This window comes from Triticum aestivum, chromosome 3D, assembly GCF_018294505.1.
Source record: "Triticum aestivum cultivar Chinese Spring chromosome 3D, IWGSC CS RefSeq v2.1, whole genome shotgun sequence".
NCBI lineage: Eukaryota > Viridiplantae > Streptophyta > Magnoliopsida > Poales > Poaceae > Triticum > Triticum aestivum.
In genome coordinates, this window is record NC_057802.1 from 488,146,238 (window position 1) to 488,164,800 (window position 18,563).

At 47.8% G+C, this 18,563-nt stretch overlaps 1 protein-coding gene across 1 annotated transcript in view; it reads left to right on the plus strand.

Moving 5' to 3' along the window:
* The window catches only part of LOC123079899 (photosystem II 22 kDa protein 1, chloroplastic), a 3,310-nt gene extending 909 nt beyond the window's left edge, over positions 1 to 2,401 (plus strand). Inside the window, exons 3-4 of the mRNA XM_044502729.1 lie at positions 1,645 to 1,891; positions 1,985 to 2,401. Coding sequence (XP_044358664.1) covers positions 1,645 to 1,891; positions 1,985 to 2,229 — 492 coding nt within the window. The 3' untranslated portion in view covers positions 2,230 to 2,401. The remainder of the gene's footprint in view (positions 1 to 1,644; positions 1,892 to 1,984) is intronic.
* The last annotated feature ends 16,162 nt before the right edge of the window (positions 2,402 to 18,563 follow it).

The window sequence follows — 18,563 nt, forward strand, 5'->3', positions numbered from 1 at the left end:
AAATGGTGTTAAAAGCTTATTCATTTTCTTAAAAAGATCAGAAAATATCATTTTCATTAATAGGAAGAAAAGAAACGGAAAAGCTCAAGTTGGTTTTTCTAGGATAGTGCCTATAACGGCGCAACTACTAGTAATAAATAAATATACGGATTTACCTATAAATAGTGCAGAGTTTAAACTACTGGTATATTTCAAATCAAAAGTGTTAAATAGTTCAAAGAAAGTTATACATATAACCTATAATATGTTTTGTAAATTATTTAACTTGTTTCTAAAATTTTCAGTTTTTGTACTAAATTTTCATAAAACAAAATAGTACCGCAAATTTAGTCTAAACATTAGTACTACTCTATAGAATTAGATGGGGCTGAGAAGAGGTTGGCGTTGATCAAGAGGGTTTAGAATAGGACTGAGAGCCAGGAGAGAAGATCTCATTAAACTTCAGAAGAGTCAATATTAAATTACTCCCTCCGCTTCCTAAAGATAAGTCTTTTTAGTCCCCGGTTCGGCGGCGTGTTCTGGTGGAGCAGATCGGTGTCCGGGGGAAACCTTGGCCGCCTTGGCTGGCCAGCAGCGGCGACGCCGCTTTTTGGCGCCGCTTTCCTCCTTTGGGGCGCTGCTGAGGGCACCATCTCTCCACTCCGACCCATGTCCGGGTGAAAGCCCAAGATCCGATGCGGATCGGGCGTCGGCGGCACCCCGTGCACCGTAACCTTTCTGAAGGCGACGCCAAGGACATTGGGATCGGATGGAAGGGTCTGCAGGTGAGGGGTGGGGGTGTGCTGCCTCCCGTTCGGTGGAGCGGTGTTTCGTTCTACATATTCTTGGCGGCGGCTCTTGGCGGCATGGAGCAGCGGAGGCTTGGCGTCAGATGTGTGGTGATGGACACGCGCAGGAGGTCGACGCTGTCTGGCGTCGTGGTGGCGTCGGCGGCAACGAGACCGGGCAAGGCCGATGCAACGGTACAGCTCTGAAGATAGATATGTGGCGGGTGGCTGTGGCGGCCTCATACCCGGCAGGCGTCCTGGTTGAGGAGCACGCCGGACTGGTGGGTGCCCATACCCGGCAGGCGTCCTGGTTGAGGAGCACGGCGGACTGGTGGGTGCCCATACCCGGCAGGCGTCCTGGTTGGGACCTCAGGTCTTAGATGTTAGGTTTGGCTGCGAGGTCTGTTTGGTATTAGGCCCAGACCATCAGCGCCCCTTCATCAGTTAGATAGAAGTAGCGACAGAGGTTGCGAAGATGGTGGCTTTGGTCTTACTGTTGTACGACTTTGTAAGGTCTTGTGTTAATAATTAATAAATTGGCCGTATGCATCGTCCAGATGCAGAGGCCGGGGATATTCCTCCTTTTCTAAAAAAAGAAATTCTAATACAGACTACGTACGAAGCAAAATGAGTGAATATACACTTAAAATATATTTATACACATTCATATGTAATCTATATTGAAATCTCTAACAAAGATTTGTATTTAGGAACGGAGGGAGTAGTATTTGCTATGATGCATCGAAATTATGTTTAAACGGCAGTGTACATTGCACAACTAGTGAAGCAACAACACACTTTTCTTGAAAAGGGAACGGTCAAGATGTCCTTTTGGTTAGCCCGATGATAACTGTTTTACTATTGATGATGTCTGCAGGCATCGATCTTGGGAGAGGCCATCACCGGCAAGGGCATCCTGTCCCAGCTGAACCTTGAGACCGGCATCCCGATCTACGAGGCGGAGCCCCTCCTCCTCTTCTTCATCCTCTTTACCCTCCTCGGTGCCATCGGCGCGCTCGGAGACCGCGGCAGGTTCGTCGACGAGCAGCCCACCACCGGCCTCGACAAGGCCGTCATCGCCCCCGGCAAAGGCTTCCGCTCCGCCCTCGGTCTCAGCGAGGGAGGTACGTAGCACACACACATTTCCCATGGATCTATACATCGACCAAGCTCGTCGCCGGCCTGTCTGATCGTCTCGACGGACGGAAACGATGCAGGGCCGCTGTTCGGGTTCACCAAGTCGAACGAGCTGTTCGTGGGGCGGCTGGCGCAGCTGGGGATCGCCTTCTCCATCATCGGGGAGATCATCACGGGCAAGGGCGCGCTGGCGCAGCTCAACATCGAGACCGGGGTGCCCATCAGCGAGATCGAGCCGCTCGTGCTCTTCAACGTCGTCTTCTTCTTCATCGCCGCCATCAACCCCGGCACCGGCAAGTTCATCAGCGGCGAGGAGGACGACTAGATCACGCGCGAATGCTTTTTGGCCATTAATTGTACGTCCGTCCGTCCGTGCTTTGCTTGTTTGTTGTGTACGTGAGACCTTGGGGTGTACTTAGGTGTAAGAAGTTGGTCGTTGCCTTATGAAAAACAAGAGCTAGCAGCTAATTTGCCATGCATACCGACAGTTGCAAATCTATCGTCTCGGATTCTTTGATCGTTCCCTTCTCCCTTAATGAAACGTGTACAATATAATTCTTGAAATGAAAAATAAACCCAAATGATATTTTTACTACTATAGTTGCCATCGAAAAAGAGAAACACTAACTCAAAAATAAACTGAAGCACGAAAATTGCCATGCTTGACAACTAAAGTTGCTATCCTCGTGTCACTAAACTTGCCATAAAAATATTCGGAATTGCCATGTATTCATATCATTATCAGGGTCCAAAATAAAAGGCACAACTATATGCAAGTCGTCTTGAAAAAATCATGCAAGTCGATTTTCTCCAGCCGTTTGTATGAAATCCAACGGCCGGGCACCCTTCCTCCTCCGGCTTCTCCTCTTCTTCCTCCTCCTCCAGTGACTCACCTCCATGTGTCAACTCCGGCTATGGTGTTGCGTTGTCCCCGCCTTTGGCGAGGTCATTGTCTGCCAGCGGGAATAAAAAAACTAAAGGCACCCCACACCTGCACCTGTCAAGACCTCGCCTCGCCTCCACCTGCCACATCATGTTCGACGCCGGCTTGTTCCCAGCTCGGCCTCGGAGCTCCACCTCGCCTCCCTTCCTTCTCCATGAAAGTCGACTTACACCAATGCGATTTTCAGAAACCTTATGAATAACAAATGAAAAAAAAATTGGCTGAGAACTACAAAAGGCACCTTGATCTATATTATCTTCTTGAAGTGATCGAGTACTTTTAGAGATAGACAAGTAATGGTCCAGGACAACCTTTGTGCTTACCAATGATGTCGCATGCTATCGTGAGAAGGATAAAACAACCATCTTTCAGGTACTAGAATCACACAATCACCGTTGTTTTCGCGAGCCGCAACATGTTGAGTAACGTAGCATGCAATTTCAAAAAAATTCCTACGATCGCGCAAAATCTATCTAGGAGATGCATAGCAACGAGAGGGGGAGAGTGTGTCCATGTACCCTCGTAGACCGAAAGCGGAAGCGTTAGGTTAACGCGGTTGATGTAGTCGAACGTCTTCACGATCCAACCGATCTAGTACCGAACGTATGACACCTTCGAGTTCAGCACACGTTCAGCTCGATGACGTCCCTCGAACTCTTGATCCAGCAGAGGGTCGAGGGAGAGTTCCGTCAGCACGACGGTGTGGTGACGGTGATGGTGATGTGATTTTCGCAGGGCTTCGCCTAAGCACTACGACGCACACGGCTAAGAGAACAACTGATGTGCTATGGGGTGCCCCTGCCCCCGTATATAAAGGAGGGGAGGAGGAGGCGGCCGGCCAAGAGGGGCGCGCCATGGGGGGAGTCCTACTAGGACTCCACTCCTAGTAGGATTCGCCCCTTTTTTCCTTTCTTCATTGGAGGGGAAAAGGAAGGATTGGGAAAGGGAGAGGGAAAGAGGGAAAGGGGGGCACCACCCCCTCCCCTAGTCCTATTCGGACTCCCATGGGGGGGGGCACCCCTTGTGGGCTGTCCCCTCTCTCTCCCGTGGCCCATGAGGCCCATGACTTCCCCCGGGGGGTCCCGGTAACCCCTCGGTACTCTGGTAAAATACCCGAACCACTCGAAACCATTCCGATGTCCGAATACCACCTTCCAATATATCAATCTTTACCTCTCGACTATTTCGAGACTCCTCGTCATGTCCGTGATCTCATCCGGGACTCCGAACAAAATTAGGTCACCAAAACACATAACTCATAATACAAACCGTCATCGAACGTTAAGCGTGCGGACCCTACAGGTTCGAGAACTATGTAGACATGACCGAGACACATCTATGATCAATAACCAATAGCGGAACCTCGATGCTCATATTGGTTTCTACATATTCTACGAAGATCTTTATCGGTCAAACCACAATAACAACATATGTTATTCCCTTTGTCATCGATATGTTACTTGCCCGAGATTCAATCGTCGGTATCATCATACCTAGTTCAATCTCGTTACCGACAAGTCTCTTTACTCGTTCCGTAATGCATCATCCCGCAAGTAACTCATTAGTCACATTGCTTGCAAGGCTTATAGTGATGTGCATTACCGAGAGGGCACAGAGATACCTCTCCGATACTCGGAGTGACAAATCCTAATCTTGATCTATGCCAACCCAACAAACACCTTCGGAGACACCTGTAGAGCATCTTTATAATCACCCAGTTACAATGTGACGTTTGATAGCACACAAGGTGTTCCTCCGGTATTCGAAAGTTGCATAATCTCATAGTCAGAGGAATATGTATAAGTCATGAAGAAAGCAATAGCAATAAAACTTAACGATCATTATGCTAAGCTAACGGATGGGTCTTGTCCATCACATCATTGTCTAATGATGTGATCCCGTTCTTCAAATGACAACACATGTCTATGGTCAGGAAACTTAACCATCTTTGATTAACGAGCTAGTCAAGTAGAGGCATACTAGTGACACTCTGTTTTGTCTATGTATTCACACATGTACTAAGTTTCCGGTTAATACAATTCTAGCATGAATAATAAACATTTATCATGATATAAGGAAATATAAATAACAACTTTATTATTGCCTCTAGGGCATATTTCCTTTAGTCTCCCACTTGCACTAGAGTCAATAATCTAGATTACATAGTAATGATTCTAACACCCATGGAGTCTTGGTGTTGATCATGTTTTGCTCGTGGAAGAGGCTTAGTCAACGGGTCTGCAACATTCAGATCCGTATGTATTTTGCAAATCTCTATGTCTCCCTCCTTGACTTGATCGCGGATAGAGTTGAAGCGTCTCTTAATGTGTTTGGTCCTCTTGTGAAATCTGGATTCCTTCGCCAAGGCAATTGCTCCAGTATTATCACAAAAGATTTTCATTGGACCCGATGCACTAGGTATTACACCTAGATCGGATATGAACTCCTTCATTTGCTGCTTCCGAAGCAGCTATGTACTCCGCTTCACTTGTAGATCCCGCCACGACGCTCTGCTTGGAACTGCACCAACGGACAGTTCCACCATTCAATATAAATACGTATTCGGTTTGTGACTTAGAGTCATCCGGGTCAGTGTCAAAGCTTGCATCAACGTAACCATTTACGACAAGCTCTTTGTCACCTCCATAAACGAGAAACATATCCTTAGTCCTTTTCAGGTATTTCAGGATGTTCTTGACCGCTGTCCAGTGATCCACTCCTGGATTATTTTGATACCTCCCTGCTAAACTTATAGCAAGACACACATCAGGTCTGGTACACAACATTTCATACATGATAGAACCTATGGCTGAGGCATAGGAAATGACTTTCATTTTCTCTCTATCTTCTGCAGTGGTCGGGCATTGAGTCTGACTCAACTTCACACCTTGTAACACAGGCAACAACCCTTTCTTTGACTGATCCATTTTGAACTTCTTCAAAACTTTATCGTTGTCACATCCCTAGTTCTGGTTTGCTCTAGGCTAGCTAGTCATGTGTGCATCATGTTTAAGTTTCAAATGAATTTGAAATGGGGATTGCCTAAACCCTAGCATTAAAGGAATTCACTAGGTTCAACTAAAATATTCTCAGTGACTCCAAATGGCTTTCAAAAATGTTCATCATTTCTGGGAAATGCTAGAAGCAATAACCAGACGTGTTGCACATTTTTCCATGACATATTTGGGCTCTGAATTAAATCATATAGTATTTGCATTTGGGCATTTAAATGCTATTAAATATTTTAATGCTCAAATAATCATGAACTAAAATGTTTGCTGTTGGTTATATTCCAAAAGTGGCATTGAGCAGTTTGATGATTTTTGGATCGGTCTAAGTATTTTTAATAAAGCCCTAAAGACTACAGAACAATAGAAAACAGGAACTAAATTAGGAAAGAGAGAGAGAGAGAAGTACCTGGCCACCTACCTGGCACAGCCCACCTGCCAGCCCACCAGATAGCCCAACACTGTGCGGCCCAACCCAGCTGGCCGACGCCAGTCGTCGTCTCCACCGCGCCAGAAGGACGCCGAGCGTGTGCTCGCCGCGCGCGCCCACGCGCCGAGCCACCTCCTGCTTCCGCTGCTACTTCGACGCCAGGACGTCGCCACGCGCCCCTAGAACTCTCTCACTCTCTCCCGACCTTCTCCCTTTCCCCTGGCTCTCTCCCTCGCCGTCCCCCCCCACCGAACGCTCCTGCCGCCGCCGACTAGCACCACCGCGGCCACAGTCACCGCCTCGCCCCTCCGTCATGCCCACGAGCTCCGCGCCGTCTTCCTGCATCGTCTCCATCAGCCACGCATCGCCGGACGCCGTGTGAAGCCCCCTTCGCACTCGTCTTCAACCTCGGGCGCCGGAGAGCGCCACCGCTGCCCCACCGATTCCAGTGCCTCCCCGAGCTGACTGAGACCGCCTACGAGACCGCTGTGAGCTCTACTACGTTTTCCCTCTTTCCCCGTAGTCTTCCCCCCCCGCCGTACCCGTGCTAGCCACCGTACCGAGCACCGCCGTCCGCCATGGACGCCGGGCATGGCGCTGCCGTGCCGCTCCGCTCAAGCCGACGAGCCTAGCGAGCTCCTAGATGTACCAGGAGGCCGCAGATCCCCTTAGCTGGCCTCGCTGTACCCTGCAGCCCCGCGCCTGCATCTAGCCGAGCTCCGGCCACCACCATGGTTGCCGTAGCCATCGTCTCCGGCCACTCCGCAGCTTCCCGCGTGATCCCTGGATGCGCACGAGGATGGGCATCCCTCTGGTACTTCCAGTGCGTCGAGCCGACGCCTGTAGCGCCGTCCCGAGGAACTCCGGCGTGCCTCCGCCGCGCTGGATGGTCGCCGGCGGACTAACCCCGGCCGTGCTGACGTGGCCAGGTTAATTAGGCGTTAACCACCTCTTAATCAAACCCAAGAGTCACAGACAGCCGGGCCCCACCTCATAATTAACCACAGGGTTATTCCCTGCTTTAAATTAAGCTAATGCTTTGACCCCGCCACCTCAGCGTTGACCTGGGCCCCATAGTCATATTTGACTTTGCTCAATGCTGACGTCACCCTGACGCAATGCTGACGCAGTATTACATTTTCTGGATTTATTTTTAATCAGGAAATTCCAGAAAATGCCCTAAACTTCTAAAAATCATAGAAAATCAACCGTAACTCAGAATGAAATAAATTATATATGAAAAATGATCAGAAAAATCCAGAGAATTTGAATATGGCATTTTCATGCATGTTAGAACAACTTACAGCTGCTGTTTAGGACAAATCATGTAAATGGCATTTGAATTCCCACATATGAAGTTTGAATTTGAACCTAAGGTTCAAACCAACTCCATTTAATATGTTGCTAGCTGCATTAGCTCAATCCACAGCATATTGCCATGTCATAGCATGCATCATATTGTGCATTGCATTGATCGTGTTTCTTCTCTGTTTGCCGGTGTTGTCCCCTCTCAGTAGACGTTGCTTCGACGATGCGATCGATGACACCGATGAAGAGCTATACTATCTTCGGAAGTGTCAGGCAAGCAAAACCCCCTTGTTCATTCCGATACAATCCCAATCTCTCGCTCCTGCTCTCTTTTACTGCATTAGGACAACAACGATTCATCTGTTACTTGCTGCGGTAGCTGAACCCCTTTATCCTCTGCATGACCTGTCATTGCCACAGTAAATAGATGAAACCCACTAGCATGAGTAGGAGTTGTTTGAGCCCTGATGTGCCTACTCATTCATGCTTGTTTGTCATGCCTGCTATTGCTTAGAGTTGTGTCAGGTCTGATTCATCGGGAATGAATTGGAAAGTTGTGAACATGTCCTACTGTGTGAGAGCTAAGTGTGTGAACACGATTTGGTAAAGGTAGCGGTGAGAGGCCATGTAGGAGTACATGGTGGGTTGTCTCATTGAAACCGTCCTCAGGAACTGAGTTCTGTGTTTGTGATCCATGAACAGTTACTACCACACATTGGGCTCCGGGCGCTCCAAGCTCTCTCGACTTATTAACCGCCTCGATCTCTGTCCAGGAGTTGCAACTAGTTTCTGGTGTTTGTAGGTAGTGTTAGTAGTCTACCAAGTGGCACCCGGTACAGGTGGGCTTGGGACAGACTAGGCACACGTGGCCAGGTGTACCGAGTGGCACCCGGATGGTGGGCTCGGGAACCCTGCACACATCGTTTGGGGCCGTGAGCGACACCCCGGCCGGATCTCCTTGCGGATGGAACCCGAATAGGCGATAAACCTGGACGAGAGACTTGTGTGGTTAGTCAAGTCGTGGCCGACTCCCTCGCCAGGCTTCCGCTTGAAGGTTGCCGAGGTACACGACGTGTACATGGTGGTAAGTGGCGAGAGCGTGTGTGACGAAGTACACCCCTGCAGGGTTAACATCATCTATTCGAATAGCCGTGTCCGCGGTAAAGGACTTCTGGGTTGCCTATAACAGTTCATAGACAAGTGAAAGTGGATACTCTAAAATGCGCAAGATAAGCGTGAGTGCTATGGATGGCGTTCTCATGGGAAGACGGGAGCGGATCCATAGTGGTGTATTGATATGGTGAATATGTGGACTCATGTGCGCCACCTCAAAAGAGTTGCTTGCAGTCGTAGTTCAGGTTAGCCACTGAGTCAAAGCTGGCTTGTTGCAGTTAAACTCCACCACCCCTTTTGTTGATACCGATGCATATGTAGATAGTTCTGATGTAAGTCTTGCTGGGTACATTTGTACTCACGTTTGCTTATTTTATGTTTTGCAGAGAGACGTTAGTCTCGCTAGTAGTCCCGTGTGGACTTCGACGTTTAGCTTGATACCTCAGCTATGATCTTGTGCCCTCGGCAGGATCTAGTAAATAGTCAGGCTTCTCAGCCTTTTTCATTTGTAGATGTCTGTACTCAGACATGTTAAGCTTCCGCATGTGCTTTGACTTGTATGCTCTGAATGTTGGGTCATGAGACCCATGTTTGTAATATCTGGCTCTTCGGAGCCTAATGAATAAATACTCTGAGTCGTAGAGTCTTGTTGTGATGTCATGTTGTATTTGCACATATCGAGCATATTGTGTGTATGATTGAAATGCTTGGTATGTGTGGGATCCGACAATCTAGTTGTCTATCCTTAGCAGCCTCTCTTATGGGGAAATGTAGTCTAGTGCCTCCTTGAGCCATAGTAGTCCGCTACAGCCCGGTTCACCGGAGTCCTGCTAGCCCAGCACTACTGCTCTAGACACTTGACTGGCCGGCATGTGTTTCATATCGTTCCTGTGTCTGTCCCTTCAGGGAAATGTCACGCGGTGACATCCGGAGTCCTGTTAGCCCAGTGCTACAGCCCGGATTCGCACGCTGCTGACCGACACGTTCGATGTTGATTCATGTATGCCTGTCCCCATACGTTAGTGCCGCTTTGGGTTCACGACTAGCCATGTCGGCCCGGGTTCTCTGTCATATGGATGCTAGCGACATTGTCATATACGTGAGCCAAAAGGCGCAAACGGTCCCGGGCCATGGTAAGGCGACACCCGTGGGAGTACCGTGCGTGAGGCCGCAAAGTGATATGAGGTGTTACAGGCTAGATCGGTGTGACTTGGAATCGGCGTGCCGATAGCTTTGGTATCAGAGCCTGACTGCCTGTAGGTTTACGAAGCCAAACTGGTCAAAGTTGAGTCTAGAAATGCTTTAGTTATATAAGGGAATTGATTGTGGAAGGGAACGTAAGGCTCTTTTTACTCCTTTACCTTATGCCCTCTAATCTGAGTCAACCTCTTCTCTTCTATGGGGATTAAGAACTATGCTTCTCATCTTTCTATTAGGATCACGTGTTACTAATCCATAGACTCGTAGGATTGTTGGTCTGAAGCCTCAGTTCAGTTTCTACTACTTCCGTGTGATCATAGTTGGTCTCGGAACCTTGATATTGTGATGTTGAGTGGTTATGCCACCATTTTGCAGGATGTCTCAATTCTTTTTGAGCATTTACAGCCGTCATGTTGTCCGAGTCATCCCAGGTTTCTAAACAATCTGATGCATTTGCAAAATCCTTTCCCTCTGTTTTGCGTCCCTTTGGGCCAGATTAAGCACACTACCGGTGCGTTGAGGCACTCTATTGCCTCGACATATATGTTGGAGCTATTATTATGACCCTAGGTGTCTTAGGGAGTCACCTAGTAATATAGCCATGTTTTGTGTTCCCGGTGTGATGATTCTGGCCACCATTCTCGAAAGCATCTCGTGATGCCATTTAGTAGTAGGTATTCTACTCCTGGGTTCTTGACCCGAGATTCACTCTACTTACCTCGTGTTGATAGTGTTGCTCGTACCTTTAGGATATTAGTAACCTCTGCGATAGTCCTCGAGGTATGTGGTATATCGTTCTTCCAATACCATGAACTGCTCACGGCAGAAGTTCTTGAACCAAAAGATCACAATAAGAGTGCTCTTGATGAGTCCTCCATTCTGAATTGTGAATCTGCCAGTCCTACCTTTCTGCATGGATTATCCGAAAGAAATATGTTGAACTTGTTGACATACTAAATCTATGCATCCGCAACTCAGAAAACCATATGTCCCTTTGAGTTGTCTCTCTTTAGTTATTTTCTGGCCCTCGTCTATCAATTGATAGTCAGGAGTAATTGTGCATCCGTGTTATCGATGCTTATTATTCTTGTGGTCTGTCAAGCCGTTCTATTTCAGAATGACTAGGAGAAACAAACTCCAGTACCTCGTCCATCTCTGGGATTGGGTCAAAGTAGTTGTATTCCGCAGATCAAAACGCCAAACCAGCTTTTGATTCTGTTCTACCTTGGAGTATTACCATCTTTATCTCAAGAGTGTCATGAGAATTGCACCACTTCTTATGAATTCTTGACGTAGTAATACTTCTTACCATCATTGTTAATTCCTCGGTCCCGTGTTGTCACAACCGGAATACCGACAAATGAACCGTGATGTGTGAAATCAATACTCTGAGCAACTCGTTGCTTGGTAGTTAATGGCAATACTCTCATTCTCAGCGTGCTGGTTATTGAATCATCATCCTAAGATTGATCGTGCTACCTAGTCCATATTTCCGGGTGCACTCGTCGACCAATGAGTTAGGGTTGTGACAATCCCTCGCTCCTTGATCATACCATCTTGCCCTGAAAAGCAAGATTGTTCTCGAGCTTAGTAACATATCGGTGGTTCGTGATTTTCCGAATATCTTCTCGGAAGTGTTACTAGGTTATCCCCTGACGGTTATGTTGAGCTCGTGATGAAGTTGGTTTTCTTATAAACCACCCCTTCTCCAAGAATCTGTGTTGGATACCCCTGAGCTAGTTGGTTAAGCTAAACAACAACTTGGAGAGTTGGAAGATAAAAGCTTGCCTGGTTTAGTTCATTTTAAGGGATATCTTTTAGTGAGTGTGTTGAAGAAAGATGAAATCTTCATTGATTGATCCTCGTGATCAATTGTTGGATCTATTGTCTTGTCCAAAACTTTGATTTGAGTGTGGGCTATCCTTAAATCAAATCAGAGCCAATGATATTCGTAATGTTGTCTTACTCGTGGTGGTGTCCTCGAGCATACACCATTATATTTTTTGGGTCTGACCAATGCTATCACTTGTTCACATAATTATGGAATTCCATCTCCATGGAAACCTGGATGAATTGTTGTTGAGCCCATCAGCAACACTGCTACCTTCTCCATGACTCGTGTTGAACATCCAGCTAGTGTTGGAAACTTGTGTAAGCATTTTCTTCATGCCCCGTTCATGAAGTATATGTTTGGTGAAAGTAGTGACTTCCTTGAATTCATGTGCATTTGGTGCAAGTTGTCGCCGTGAGTTCGAGAAAGATTGTTTTTGCTTCCTTCGGAACCATCCCAAGTCAGTCATGCATGTGCGAAGTATGCTATGGTTTGATAGGCTCGCTACCTCCATTCTATATGTGTCCCTAGGACACCAAGCCACTGATTGATTTGTTCAAGGAGAAGAAGTTCCTTCTTAGGATCCGGACTTATCAGGTTGAAGCTTTTTCACATAAGCATCGCACCCCCAAACTTTAAGAAACGACAGCTTAGGTTTCTTGCCAAACCACAGTTCATATGGTGTCGTCTCAACGGATTTAGATGGTGCCCTATTTAACGTGAATGCAGCTGTCTCTAAAGCATAACCCCAAAAAGATAGCGGTAAATCGGTAAGAGACATCATAGGTCGCACCATATCTAATAAAGTACGGTTACGGTGTTTGGACACACCATTACGCTGTGGTGTTCCAGGTGGCGTGAGTTTTGAAACTATTCCACATTGGTTCAAATGAAGACCAAACTCGTAACTCAAATATCTGCTTCCGCGATCAGATCGTAGAAACTTTATTTTCTTGTTACGATGATTTTCCACTTCACTCTGAAATTCTTTGAACTTTTCAAATGTTTCAGACTTATGTTTCATCAAGTAGATATACCCATATCTGCTCAAATCATCTGTGAAGGTCAGAAAATAACGATACCCGCGGCGAGCCTCAACACTCACCGGACCGCATACATCAATATGTATTATTTTCCAATAAGTGAGTGGCTCGCTCCATTGTTTCGGAGAACAGAGTTTTAGTCATCTTGCCCATGAGGCATGGTTTGCAAGCATCAAGTGATTCATAATCAAGTGATTCCAAAAGCCCGTCAGCATGGAGTTTCTTCATGCGCTTTACACCAATATGACCTAAACGGCAGTGCCACAAATAAGTTGCACTATCATTATTAATTTTGCATCTTTTGGCTTCAATATTATGAATATGTGTATCACTACGATCGAGATTCAAAAAAAAATAGACCACTCATCAAGGGTGCATGACCATAAAAGATATTACTCATATAAATAGAACAACCATTATTTTCTAATTTAAATGAATAACCGTGTCGCATCAAACAAGATGCAGATATAATGTTCATGCTCAACGCTGGCACCAAATAACAATTATTCAGGTCTAAAACTAATCCTGAAGGTAGATGTAGAGGTAGTGTGCCGACGGTGATCACATCGACCTTGGAACCATTTCCGACGCGCATCGTCACCTCGTCCTTAGCCAATCTTCGTTTAATCTGTAGCCCCTGTTTCGAGTTGCAAATATGAGCATCAAAACTAGTATCAAATACCCAGGCGCTACTATGAGCATTAGCAAGGTACACATCAATAACATGTATATCAAATATACCTTTCACTTTGCCATCCTTCTTATCCGCCAAATACTTGGGGCAGTTCCGCTTCCAGTGACTAGTCCCTTTGCAGTAGAAGCACTCAGTTTCAGACTTAGGTCCAGACTTGGGCTTCTTCCCGGGAGTAGCAACTTGCTTGCTATTCTTCTTGAAGTTTACCTTCTTGCCTTTGCCCTTTTTCTTGAAACTAGTGGTCTTGTTAACCATCAACACTTGATGCTCCTTCTTGATTTCTACCTCCGTAGCCTTTAGCATCGCGAAGAGCTCGGGAATTGTCTTTTCCATCCCTTGCATGTTATAGTTCATCACGAAGCCTTTATAGCTTGGTGGCAGTGATTGAAGAACTCTGTCAATGACACTATCATCAGGAAGATTAACTCCCAGCTGAGTCAAGTGGTTATGGTACCCAGACATTCTGAGCATGTGTTCACTGATAGAACTATTCTCCTCCATCTTGCAGCTATAGAACTTGTTGAAAACTTCATATCTCTCAATTCGGGCATTTGGTTGAAATGTCAACTTCAACTCCTGGAACATCTCATATGCTCCATGACGTTCAAAACGTCTTTGAAGTCCCGATTCTAAGCCGTAAAGCATGGCACACTGAACTATCGAGTAGTCATCAGCTTTAGCTTGCCAAACGTTCATAACGTCCGGAGTTGCTCCTGTAGCGGTCCTTGCACCTAGCGGTGCTTCCAGGACGTAATTCTTCTATGCAGCAATGAGGATAATCCTCAAGTTACGGACCCAGTCCGTGTAGTTGCTACCATCATCTTTGAACTTAGCTTTCTCTAGGAACGCATTAAAAGTCAAAGGAACGGTAGCATGGGCCATTGATCTACAGCAACATAGATATGCAAAAAACTATCAGGACTAAGTTCATGAAAAATTAAAGTTCAATTAATCATATTAGTTAAGAACTCCCACTTAGATAGACATCCCTCTAGTCATCTAAATGATCACGTGATCCATATCAACTAAACCATGTCCGATCATCACGTGAGATGTGAGAGAGTCCTGGATTAAGGGATCCTCGGGCGTCCGGGCTATGTGACATGGGCTGGACTGATGGGTCGTGTAGATATAAGGTAGAAGACCTTTCCCCGTGCGCGGATGGGACTCTCCTTTGCATGGATGGCAAGATTGGCGTCCGGATGTGTAGTTTCCTTCCTCTGTAAACCGACTCTGTACAACCCTAGGCCCCTCTAGTGTCTATATAAACCACAGGGTTTAGTCCGTAGAGGCTATGAGAATTCATATAGGCTAGACATCTAGGTTTTAGCCATTACGATCTCGAGGTAGATCAACTCTTGTAACCCCTATACTCATCAAAGTCAATCAAGAAGGAAGTAGGGTATTACCTCCATCAAGAGGGCCCGAACCTAGGTAAACATCGTGCCCCCTTGTCTCCTGTTACCTTCGATCCTCAGACGCACAGTTCGGGACCCCCTACCCGAGATTCGCCGGTTTTGACACTGACATTGGTGCTTTCATTGAGAGTTCCACTGTGTCGTCGACGGCAGGATCGATGGCTCGCCTTGTCATTAACGACAACATCACCTCTGGAAGGGACCTAGCTCCGGGACAGGTCCTCCAGCTCGGCGGTTTTACCATGGGCGCCCGCTTGGCCGTTAAGCCAAAGGCAGCCCCCGAAATCGCTAAACATCGTCTTTGCATCGGCCTTGAGCACCCCGAAAAGATGGATCCAGCAGATGTCTCATCCTTAAACGAGCTACTAGATCACATCGCCGCCCTGGGGGTTGCAACAAACTACGATCGGATTGGGCTTAAACCCGACCAGAGGGAAATCAAATCCCCGCCGATCACCCATCTGGTAGCGGTCGTGGAGGAACAAGCCGAGAATACTTCTCCCCCTAAGTTAAGAACAAGCTATGTTCGGATTTCCGAGCTCTACGAGCCGGATAACCATCTTCGGGAAGAGACCTCATGTCCTCCGAACATAGAACCGGGCGTTGTGCCCAAAAGCCACCAGGACACTCCGGATCCTAGGTTGGTGACCTCTGAAATTCTTCAAACTCCAGATAAAATAGTGGGTCAGGGTTCGGATTTTAACCCGCCACCACCCACAAGCAATATTCCCCAAGAAATTCAGGTCCTCCAGACGTATGCGACCTATTGTATGTGCGGCAGCAACCTGAGGAAACGGTCCATCACTTCTGGGCCAGATTCCTCCTTGTTAAAAACAAGATTAAAGATTGCTGCAACGACGACACGGTTTCAGTATTTTGTCGCAACTGTATGGACGAGGGAATCCTCAACGCCCCCAACCGCCGCCGCATACTGCACTTTGCAGATTTGGCACACATCATACAGAAGTACTGCGCAATGGAAAGCGCCTGGAAAGCCCAGACAGCCCAGAGGGAACCTCCTGCCTTTAAGCAGCCCACCGGACGGACAAAAAGGATGCACCCTTATGGGGCACCCGATCATCATCTCATGGACAAAAAAATCAAGCCCTTCACGGGACACATAACTGTCCTTGATGACCTGCTCGACAAACCCTGTCAGATACACACGACGCCGAATACCGAACCAACACATAGCCTTCGGGCATCTTGGGTACTGCGGTAGGTGGCTAAGAGCGGCGAGGCCAACCTCACCAACATCACTCCAGAGAGGCACTCTTCGAAGGACGCCGATCTCAATGTTTTTACGGTCATCGAGACCTATTCTTCCAATAACCGGCGCAAAAGGGCATTACGCGACCTCGCCGAAGTCAACCAGGTAGCCGCAATAAATCCTTGGAACGATATGGCGATAAATTTCACCGCTGATGACGAGCCAAGGGCCAGATCAGTCCGAGCACCAGCCTCCTTGGTCTTAAATCCAATTGTGGATGGCTTTTGGCTCACTAAAGTGCTCATGGACGGCGGCAGCGGACTGAACCTCATCTACGAAGATACGCTCCAAACAATGCAAATGGACAAAAGTCGCATTGAGCAAAGCGGCACCACCTTCCGAGGCATTATCCCCAGTCAAGAAGCACGAAGCTCGGGGAAGATTAAACTTGACGTCGTATTCGGCACGCCGGAGAACTACAGGTCCGAAGAGTTGCTCTTCCACGCGGCACCTTTCAACAACGGATATCACGCGCTGTTGGGGCGAGACGCATTCACACGCTTTCAAGCCATACCCCATTACGGGTACATGAAGCTCAAAATGCCAGGGCCCAACGGGGTCATCACTATCACTAGTGATCCGGATATAGCACTCCCCACCGAAAACAAAACTGCATCCCTATCCCTTGAGGCACTATCCGAGGCCCTCGCGGCCGAGGAGCTAACCACTCTACGCTCCACGGTGGACAAGGACGATTTAATCCTCGACAAGAGGCCCAAATTCACTTCCTTCGAGCCAACAGACGAAATAGTCAAATTTCAAGTACACCCAACAGATCCTAACAAAACATCAGCCATTGGAGCACAGCTGGATCCAACGATCGACGCCGCTCTAAGAGCGTTCCTGCGGATATGCCAGGAATCCCACGCAGACTGGCCGAACATAGCCTCAACTTAATAAAGGGGTTCAAACCAGTCAAGCAAATGCTGCGGCAATTTTTCGAACCCAAGCGACAAGCTATGGGGGAGGAGCTAGCCAAACTACTTGAAGCCGGGTTCATCAGAGAGATCAAACACCCGGACTGGCTAGCAAACCTGGTCATGGTGAGGGAATCCTAGATTAGGGGGTCCCCGGGCATCCGAGCTATGTGACGTGGGCCGGACTGATGGGCCGCGAAGATACAAGACGGAAGGCCATATCCGGATGGGACTCTCCTTTGTGTGGATGGCAAGCTTGGCGTTCGGATATGAAGATTCCTTCCCCTGTAAACCAACTTTGTACAACCCTAGGCCCCTCCGATGTTTATATAAACCGGAGGGTTTAGTCCGTAGAGGCAATCATAACCATACATGCTAGACATCTAGGGTTTAGTCATTACGATCTCGAGGTAGATCAACTCTTGTAACCCCTATACTCATCAAAGTCAATCAAGAAGGAAGTAGGGTATTACCTCCATTAAGAGGGCCCGAACCTGGGTAAACATCGTGTCCCTGTCTCCTGTTACCTTCGATCCTTAGACGCACAGTTTGGGACCCCCTACCCGAGATCTGCCGGTTTTGACACCGACATTGGTGCTTTCATTGAGAGTTCTACTGTGCCGTCGTCGAAAGGCTCGATGGCTCCATCGATCATCTACAACAATGCTGCTGTGAAGGAGATTTTTCTCCCCGGCCAAATCTTTGTATTCGGCGGCTTCGCGCTACGGGCCAACTCGTTTGGCCACCTAGAGCAGATCGACAACTACACCCCTGGTCATCAGATTAGTTTTGGAAATCTGAACTATGTCGCTGATATCCGAGGAGACTTGATCTTCCAAGGGTTCGCGGCCCCAATCACCGCTTTGGCCTTAGATTCGGAGCACGTCACCAGGTCCAAAGACGGGAGTTTAGAGCCCGCCGGACTCTCTGCAGCTATAGAGCTCGATACTGGAGAACCGAAGGGGATAGCATCGCCGGCAGGCCCGGAGTTACGGCAGGCTCCCTCTATCACCATAAAGCCGGAATCTTCACCGGACACTAGCTCCGAACCCTCGAAGTTCGCGTCATGTGAGCTCGGCTAGGGAACTTCTGTCCCGCCCAACTCCACGGACTCCCACTTCCCCTTCCAAACCTCGCTCTTAAACGAGGCTTTGGACTTAATGCGATCCCTCGCCATCACAGAGGAATCGCTTCCGAATTGCGCCTAACCCGGACTAGGGGCTGGGAGCAGGGAATTTTACTTCCCACCCGCCACCCACTTCATAGCCACTGTCGAGGATCTAACCGACATGCTCGATTACGCCTCTCAAGACATCGACAGTATGGACGACGATGCCGGAGAGGAGCAGGCCCAAAACCCGCCGTTCACCGGACGTTGGACGACCACTTCCTCATATGACGTGTACATGGTGGACACACCTAAAGAAGGCGACGACGATGATGAGAAGGATCCAATCGAGGATGAACCTCCTGAGATACCACCA